Genomic DNA, 8,970 nt, shown 5'->3' with positions numbered 1-8,970 from the left:
CTGATATATCACTTGATTTTTATAATGAAAATTTTTTATGCTTTTATCGTGTACGTAGGTTCCGATATTTAGACCAAACCACGTATATCTAATGTCTAATTCCCTTTCCTTCCTTTCAGCTATCTTATCCAGTTTGATCTATATTTGCAACATGATGGATGTTATAACCTTTGAAATGTTAATGGGGATTTAATTGAAGTTGAATTAACTGTGGTCAAAGTAGATTTTTTTGCTATATAAGTAAAGCTTCGGTCGATCAAAATGTGATAGCGGCTTAAGATTTTGCTAGTGTCCTCGTAGACCCAACTGCCTAGGCCTTTGCACTCTCTCATTCCATTTCCTCTTCTTTCATTCCTCAATACAAAAATGGATTCAGCAGGATCCGAGACCCAAATGACCCCTACCCAAGTCTCGGACGAGGAGGAGACCCTCTTTGCCATGCAGCTGGCAACCGCCTCCGTTCTCCCTAGGGTCCTCAAGGCCACCATCGAGCTCGACCTCCTCGAGATCATGGCCAGGGCCGGGCCAGGCGCCTACCTTACCCCTGGGGAAGTTGCGTCGCAGCTCCCGACCCAGAACCCCGATGCCCCAGTCATGCTCGATCGAATATTTCGGCTGCTGGCTAGCTATTCTGTGCTCACGTGCACTGTCCGTGACCTCCCTGAGGGTAAGGTTGAGCGGCTTTACGGTTTAGCTCCGGTGTGCAAGTTCCTGGTCAAGAACGAGGATGGGGTCTCCCTTGCCCCACTCAACTTGGTCAACCAAGACAAACTCGCCGTGGAAAGCTGGTATGCTTTTTTTAAATAAAAAAAAAACTTTTCCTTCTTTTCCTCTTTTTATTTGGGATTGTTTTCAGTATTCATCCTTAATGCTAGTCATATTATGAAGTAATAGCTGACCGTAATCGAACGTTCGAATCACCTGACATCTTCTCCCAGTTTCACCACTCAAGAACTTACCAATTCTCCATTCTTGTTCTCTGAGCGTTGAACTGGGTCATTTGCTTTTAACTCGTAGGTACTACTTGAAAGATGCGATTCTTGAAGGCGGAATCCCGTTCAACAAGGCACACGGGATGACCGCATTTGACTATCTAGGTACCGACCCGCGATTCAACAAGATCTTCAACCGGGCAATGTTTGATTTTTCCACCATTACGATGGAGAAGATACTGGAAAAGTACAACGGCTTCGAGGGCCTCAAGACGATGGTTGATGTTGGAGGTGGCACTGGGGCCGTGCTCAACATGATCATAGCTAAATACCCGTCGATCAAAGGCATCAACTTCGACTTGCCTCACGTGATTAAAGATGCTCCGTCCTATCCCGGTATATAATGTGTATCGCTCACTTGCTCTTCGACATTAGTTGTCATATCCTAGATACTTGAGAGCAACCCAAGATCTAGGAATATTTTCGCGTCTCACATTCAATTCATTGCCTCTTAACTAATATGAATCACTTTGCTGAAAAGAGCACCAAAAAATCTAATGCCGGGATTAACGCAGGTGTGGAACACGTTGGAGGTGACATGTTTGTCAGCGTTCCAAAAGGAGATGCCATTTTCATGAAGGTGAGTGAATGTCTCTGTTCTTGAAGTTGAAATTTTCGGAAAGTACTAGGACAAGGCTGGTTGTTGCTTCCCTTGTTTCATTTTGGTCTCTTAGCAAGACTAAAAAGTAGTTACTGATTAGAGTTAAGTATAGACTGCTTCATAAAAGGCATGTTACTTTCTTGCAGTCGATATGCCATAACTGGAACAATGAACATTGCACAAAGCTCCTCAAGAGTTGTTACGATGCGCTTCCGATAAATGGGAGGGTGATCGTTGCAGAATACATACTCCCCGTGTACCCGGACCCGAGCCTAGCGACCAAGGGAGTGATCCACATGGACTGCATGATGTTGGCCCACTGCCCTGGCGGGAAAGAGAGGACGGAGAAGGAGTTCGAGGCTTTGGCCAAAGGGGCGGGATTTCAGGGCTTTCGAGTCATGTGTCGCGCTTTCAACACTTGCGTCATGGAGTTCTTGAAGACAGCTTGAACTGTGCTCTTCTGGGTGGTGATATTAATGGTTCCTTGGATTTGATAGGTCGCAAATGAGCCTTTTTTTACACAGTTGCCTTTCGATTTAGTGTCCTAAGTTGTGCTCATAAAAGGAAAGAATAAGGAAGTGACTGTGTGATACTTGGGATGGGAAAAGGAAAAGTTACAGGATCTATGATTTTATGTTAATAATTTTAAAATATGTCTCGAGTTTGAGCCTATATTGAATAATATTCTGTCTAAATAAATTAGATTGACTGACCTTATAATTTTGTGGGACTTCTTCTTCGATCCAGTTGCACATGATTGCATTTATGTTTAGCCGTAATTGTGAGAAGAAGATTGCAAATGGATTTCATTTTGCATTTATCTCTCTACATGTATAGACAAGCAGTAGAGAAAATTTTGCGTGTTTTATTGACTCTCTTTCCTTGGCTCTATGCGGAGCTGTAATCCGAGTCAATGGAGAGATTTGCTCAAGCAATAAATATAAAAATTCATCTATCTGCATATTAAATGAAGGAATCCACATGAAGAAGCATGTGGAAGCCTCGGCAAAAAGAGGAATGAAGAGGAAGTTGCATGGAGCCCATCTAAATAAATGCAAGGTGAATTTTTTGAACATGAGAAGAGAGGCCAACGTACAAGATGTCACTTTTCCATGTGAGCATCAATGGCCATTGCCATTGAATGATGAAGACTCTCACTTCTACCTTATAAAAGAGAGCGAAAGACATGGGACAAAAATTGTGCCGAGGTGGCTGAGAGTGCACCAAGCCCTTGGTGGCTAGAGAGAAAAGAGTGCACCAAGTTCTTTGGTGGTTGAAAGGGTTGGGTATTGTTGTAATTACACTTGGTGATTTAATTGGATAAATTCTTGTGAGTAGAATTTGTTTAATTCCTTGAGTGAGGTTTCACTAAGAATTGTGAGAGGCTAAACACTGTGTGAGTTAGTGGGTGTAATTGGAGATTAGGAAACACTGAGAGAATGTTTGAGTACTCGGGTGATTGTAATCTCCACTATATCATTTGTTTCTATAGTGAAATTTCGTGCTAATCATCCCGTGGATGTAATGACCCTAACTCTATCTCTAGGGACTTGAGCAACAAGGGTTATTTTCATGATGTCCTAGGCGCGTTGTTGTCCTGTTTCTTTTTATCTTTTCATTAAGCACATGCATAAGCGTACATATAATACCCAGACGACAACATGCAGCCAAGAAAACAATCATTTGCACACAAACAATTATATCCGTTACATTTACAAGCCCTACTATTATGGGCTGTTATAATTACAACCACTGCATATTCTATGCTAAAAAAGGTTGAGGTAAACCTTAGCTTCTCTAGCGAGATTGCAACTCCTCCGTACATACAATTCTAAAAAACAACGAGGTGAGTCATTGACTTTGTAAATAAAACCCATAATTCTCTACTAGGAGGACATTTCATCATCAAAATCTAGCAGGTACAACACTCGCAATACAATATTTACGGCAGATCAATGGCAAACTTATTACTACACCTCGCAATACAATATGTCCATTACCACATACTTCAATGCGTGCGTGCTTACCTTCAGCATATCAATGAACAACATCAACATATCATGCTTATGCATATACCGACACTCATAACATGATTCTTTTACCGTCATCCTGGCTCGACCAAGCCCTCTCGGCTCGACCGAGGCTTCCAGCTTCATATTGGGCTTTCTAACTTAAACATGGCATCTCGGCTCAATCGAGGCATCCTAACATTAGCTCACCAAGTCATCTGGACTCAAACCCAAGCATTTTAACTCAACCAGGGCATAACATTCAATGAATGAGGCATTGCCGCCAACGTTATGTGGCAACATATGCTTTTTCCTCTTTAAGTATATCACATAAGCCAATTTTTACTTTTCTTCTTAGTTGACTCATATGTAACTTGAATGCGTGCTCATTCAAGTGAGTGTACTATGGCTCTTAACATCATGCTATATAATATGTGGGACACGATTTTTGGTTCATGTCTTGAGCTGCGTGCTTAGGCTGATGTCCACACCAAGCAAGACTTGGAATTGGCATGCTTCAATACTGATTTGAGGCCTTGCGACTTAGGCCATCGCGACTTGACGTCAATTCCAAACCGAGCGAACCTCAACCTCGTCCTAGGATGTGTACAACATACCCGCATCTTACACGGGTGAGCACACCACTAAATTCAATGACGCAAGCTATCACCCTAACCAAGAGTTAAAGATTCTACTTACTTTTGATGAACCTCGATGAACTCTATGTGGTTTTACCAAGAGAAGGCCGTCCAATGAGGTGGTGGGCGAGCAAGGCCGAGAGAGGGAGAAAAGGGTAACACTAAGAGGGCGTGAGAGAAAAAAGAGAGTAAGTGAGGGAGAAGTAGGGTGGTGTGGTGTGGTAATGGGATGAATGCACCTATTTATAGGCAAATCTCTCATCATTACCCTTCCAAATGGACCAATAGGATTTCTTTGGGTAGCAAGCCTAGTTTGATAAGGTCGCAAGGCTAAGGAGAAAGATGTGGCAAGCCTAACCCCTAGGGCGTAACTTGTTCCTTCTCTTATAGAGCCACCCAAGTCTTGTAATGATGAAATGGATACTTGCTCTCCAAGTTTATTTTGTTTAACACATTAAGGTCCAAAAGTATTTAATGCATTCTTATCTTCAAGCCAAGAAGACTTTAGATTGGCTTGCTCCTCAAGTTGGACGTGCAGCCCCCTTCCCTTCCAAGTTGGGTGTGTGACCCTCTTATCTTGGGTTGAAAAGCAATTTTGAGCAATTCTCGAAATCAGCATCATTACCTTATTAAACGGGGTCAAAAAATTATAAAAATTTTAATATGTTGTAGGAAGACCTTAAACAAAATTTTTCATGAGGGAAGTCTAGCCAAATTTGTTTTACAGAAAGAGCGGCAAATCACTGAACACAACCCAAAAATTCGTCCATTGAGCGGATTCAACAGTCTGAGAGAAAGACCCATTTTAAAATCCAAATCTTCACAAAACTCTTTGAAATTTTTATATGTTGTAGAGATGGATGTTCTTTAAAACTTTGGTGAAGAAAGTATGTCTAAATTTGAAAGGAAAAATTTATAAAAATTCGATAAGGCAATGTGGTCACTGTTTTTAACTACACTGAGCAAGTTCCAGACGGTAAATGATTGGGCTTTCGTCCCAATCATTTCATCTTAGAAAAATCTGAAATTTAAGTATGTTGTAGGTTAGGATATTTTGAGCAACTTTCATGAGGAAGTTCCTCTAAATTTGAAATAGAAAGAGCTCTATAAAATTGCAAAGTAGGAAAAGTCCAGTAGTTTTGAAAAACTGGGAAGCCAAAACCTAAGAGAGCAAAAGTAGTAAGTCTATGGAGGAGAGATGGCGACCTACAAGATTACTTGTCATCATTCTCTTAGGTCATGAGTCACCCTCTCTTCATTAATTACTTGGGACACATAAGCCTCCACACTCATTATCTCCATTTAATTGCATTCATACTTGTTCACACTCATTTTCTAGGAAGATTTGGCTAATCCAAGGCTCAGTTGTCTCCTTCATTAATGGTTCCAAGTCCAAGTCCAAACTTATCTTCTAAGGCAAAGGCTCAACATGCCAAGTGACCATACTTAGTCCATGCTTCTTAAATTACTACATGACGAAGGCATTAAATGCAACTTGAAAAATATCTAAGTTAGAAGTCCATCTCATTGGGTGGGAGTTAATCGAGTCTAACTATGACCGACTACTTTATTGGCTCTAGGTTCTTGCCTAAGCCATGATCAGACGAAGCTAGACGCAGCCGGGCTCAACAAGCAAGATTGAGTTTGGACTTCTCATTTACCTTGTAAAGGGCTCATGATTGGGTCCAAGGGTCAGGCTTTGGGCCAATCGAGTGGTCCTTTAGTTAGTTCGCTGGCCAATTGTTTGGCTGGCCTTGTGGCTAGTCCTTGGTCCATAATCGACCATTTGTCCTGCCATTGGCATACCAATCCTTAGCCTACCAGTCGAGGCCACAATAAGGGTCAAAATCGAGGATGTTACAGTGAATGTAGATTCCAATATTCGAATCGAACTACGTAAATTTGGTGTTCGATTTCCTTTCCTTCCTTCTGACTAATTTTATCCAATTTGGTTGTCTATATTTAGAACAAATAAACTTCGAGTCCGCACAATGATTTTACAAAATGCGTGATGAAATAGAGTACTCTTAAGAAATTCAATGCTGATTCGGCTTGGACCCAATAATCTTTTTTTATTTATAAATAAGATATAATCCACCCGATCAGCGATTAGAAGTAGAGGGAGGAAAAATAATGCCACGTGAATGATGCGCGGTTGCGAAAAATAATGCCTGTTTCAGCAAAATATATATGAATTTTCTGAATAAGCAATTGAGGGCTTATAAAATGCAGGGAGCGTACCATGCAAGAGAAAATTAAAGAACTTTCCATAATTGGCATGAAATGAGAGCATGTGCCAACGTCCACTTCTATCTTGTTTCGTTTGGAATGATTTTGAAGCTATGGTTTGACGGATTTGCGTTTAATTAGATGCTATAACTTTAAAATTTAAATGGGGATTTAATTGTGTAATTTGTGGGGCTTTGACCGGTCACAATGTGACAAGTTTCAAGAAAACGTAGAGAGCAGAGTAGAAAAAATAGAGAAAAACTGTACACCCAACAATCCAGATTAACTACGATTTGCAGCGTATTCAAGATCTTAGTTCATATAACCGAAGTAATTTTCAAAGTTCGACATCTATTTGAAGTTATATAATTTTGAAATGTAAAATCCGATTTAGGAGAGATTAAGCTATTTAATTTTGGGGAAATGATAGTTCAAGATGTTGTAAAACTGAGTTTGGCATAAATCAATTTCGAAATACAGTCTGATTAGGACTCTTGAAGTTTTGCACTCTTCTCACGAGAGTTTTTTTACCTTGTACAAGTCGCTTTGTCAATAAATGAGCTTAGCTTAGGGCATGTTTAGTAACTGGTCAAATAGAGCCCGATTCTATTATTTTGTCTCCTAAAAATAAATAAATTGAAATTCATTTGATAACTTTTTTGTTTCTAGGAATAGATTTGGAACAAAATCAAGAAGATTAAAAAAAAATTACTTCTTTTTTTATTGGAACAACTCTTGTACAGAATCAAGTTTATTTTCATTTTTTTTCCTTTTCTTCTTCTCCTTCATCCTTTGGCCAGTTGCTGTCCTCAGCCTAGTTGACGACTGGCTAGACCAAGGCCTATGACGTCATCGCAATGTCGTCGGCCTCCAGCGAGGCTGGCAAGGCTTGCCCTCACTAGGCCACTGCGAGGGCGGCGTCGCCCGGTTATGGTGAGGTCGACCTCACGGTGGGCCGATAGATCAAGCCTCATTGGCTAATGGGCAAGCTCAGCCTTGCTAGATCTAGGTGACCCCAAGCTCACCTAGCCACTAGGGAGGCTTGGCCTTGCTGGGAGCTAGCAATGCTTAGATGATCGTTGACCCTTCTATTGCCGGCCCTTGTTTGGCCAATTGCTAGCCTAGCCAAAGTCGGTGACTAGCCAAAGGATGAAGGAGAAGAAGAAAAGGACAAAAGAAAAGAAAAAAAAGAAAAAAAAGTGAAAAATGCAATAAAATTATTTAAAAATTTAAAAGAAATTAAAAATTATAGTAGAATTTGAGATCCTACCAAATACAATCCTATCTCGAAAATAGTAATTTTGGATAGTCACCAAACGCCTTAAAATGCTCATAAACTCGTTTAGGGAATAAAATAAAATAAAAATCATTTATGAGTAGAAATTATTTCTGGGAACATGATGGTTGCCAAATAGGCCCATAGAGGATTCATAGTTGTGATAGGTTTTTTAGTTTATTTGGTATCGTTTTTTCAAATAAATTGATAAGATTTCAAGTTCACACGTTTGAGGTTTGGTTTAGACTATATTAAGTAAATTGTGCCTATTTCTTCCGTGAATTTGTAAACTCATATCTTGGAAGTAATGGAGATTTGATATATTATGAGTTCTTTTTTCTTTTTGGTCAAAATATATTATGAGTTCTTAAAAGCATGTTTGTTGAATTAAAATTTGGATCGAGCATTTACTACAATTTCATATTTGTGAATAGTTTGAGAAATGTGTTATAAAATATTATATATACTGCTTTGTAAACTTGATTTATGAAATGGATTCTAAAATGGTTTGTGAAACGTATTCTAATTTATAAAACAGATTCTGGATTTGGTTTGTGGATTATTAGATGATGATGATGATGATATGATGTTCAATATCGCTATGAACTTAATTAGGGGCTTTTTGGTATACATACTGGTTTAAGAAATTTTTTTTAGGCCAAGTTACTACTAAATAATAGGTAGAGATCTTGCCAAGGGAATTTTGGTTCCCTTGTCACAAGGCATTTTGTTGTGACAGTGGCCGGATATTGAGCAATAAATTGATTGATGTTGTGGATTATTGACATGCCATTTGTTAAAATTGATTAATGGATGGAACCATTGATATTTGTTGATTAAAGGAAATATTTTGAATATGATAAGGTTAAAGTGATATAACTTATTATAATCTTGTACGTGTATTATATACTAAATTTGAGGTAAGTGAGTTATGATATTGTTTTATAAATGTGCATAGTGAATCCTTGATTTGCTTTGAAGTGTTTTGCATTATTCACTCAACTTGTGATTACTCACACATTCATTTGAAATATTTTTCAAATAGAATGAAAGCACTATTGATGAGAAGTTCTAATAGTAGGATTTTGGGTAGGAAAAAGTGCCAAAAAGTCCTAAACCTTTTGTCTTTGTGCCGATTTAGTCATAAACCTTTTTTTGGTGTCGATTTAGTCCTAAACCTTTTTAAGTTGTGCCAATTCAGTCCTTTCCAGCCAATTTTGGCCGG

The 8,970-nt window shown here is 39.2% G+C and overlaps 1 protein-coding gene across 1 annotated transcript; it reads left to right on the top strand.

The window, feature by feature from the left end:
* The first annotated feature begins 256 nt into the window (after window positions 1-256).
* On the top strand, window positions 257-2,313 carry LOC104437195 (caffeic acid 3-O-methyltransferase). The gene is made up of 4 exons (XM_010050098.3): window positions 257-788; window positions 1,018-1,328; window positions 1,508-1,572; window positions 1,740-2,313. Exons 1-4 carry the CDS (start codon window positions 367-369, stop codon window positions 2,040-2,042), a joined length of 1,101 nt encoding a protein of 366 aa, XP_010048400.1. The 5' UTR covers window positions 257-366; the 3' UTR covers window positions 2,043-2,313.
* The last annotated feature ends 6,657 nt before the right edge of the window (window positions 2,314-8,970 follow it).

The sequence above is a fragment of the Eucalyptus grandis genome, chromosome 1 (assembly GCF_016545825.1).
Source record: "Eucalyptus grandis isolate ANBG69807.140 chromosome 1, ASM1654582v1, whole genome shotgun sequence".
Classification (NCBI taxonomy): domain Eukaryota; kingdom Viridiplantae; phylum Streptophyta; class Magnoliopsida; order Myrtales; family Myrtaceae; genus Eucalyptus; species Eucalyptus grandis.
This window is presented reverse-complemented; position numbering and strand designations above follow the sequence as displayed.

Excerpts from the sequence above, each read along its gene's own strand:
- LOC104437195 (XM_010050098.3), top strand. The coding sequence starts at position 367 with ATGGATTCAGCAGGATCCGAGACCCAAATGACCCCTACCCAAGTCTCG. Across the intron at positions 789-1,017 it reads AAACTCGCCGTGGAAAGCTG|GTACTACTTGAAAGATGCGA; the intron begins GTATGCTTTTTT and ends TTTAACTCGTAG. Across the intron at positions 1,573-1,739 it reads GAGATGCCATTTTCATGAAG|TCGATATGCCATAACTGGAA; the intron begins GTGAGTGAATGT and ends ACTTTCTTGCAG.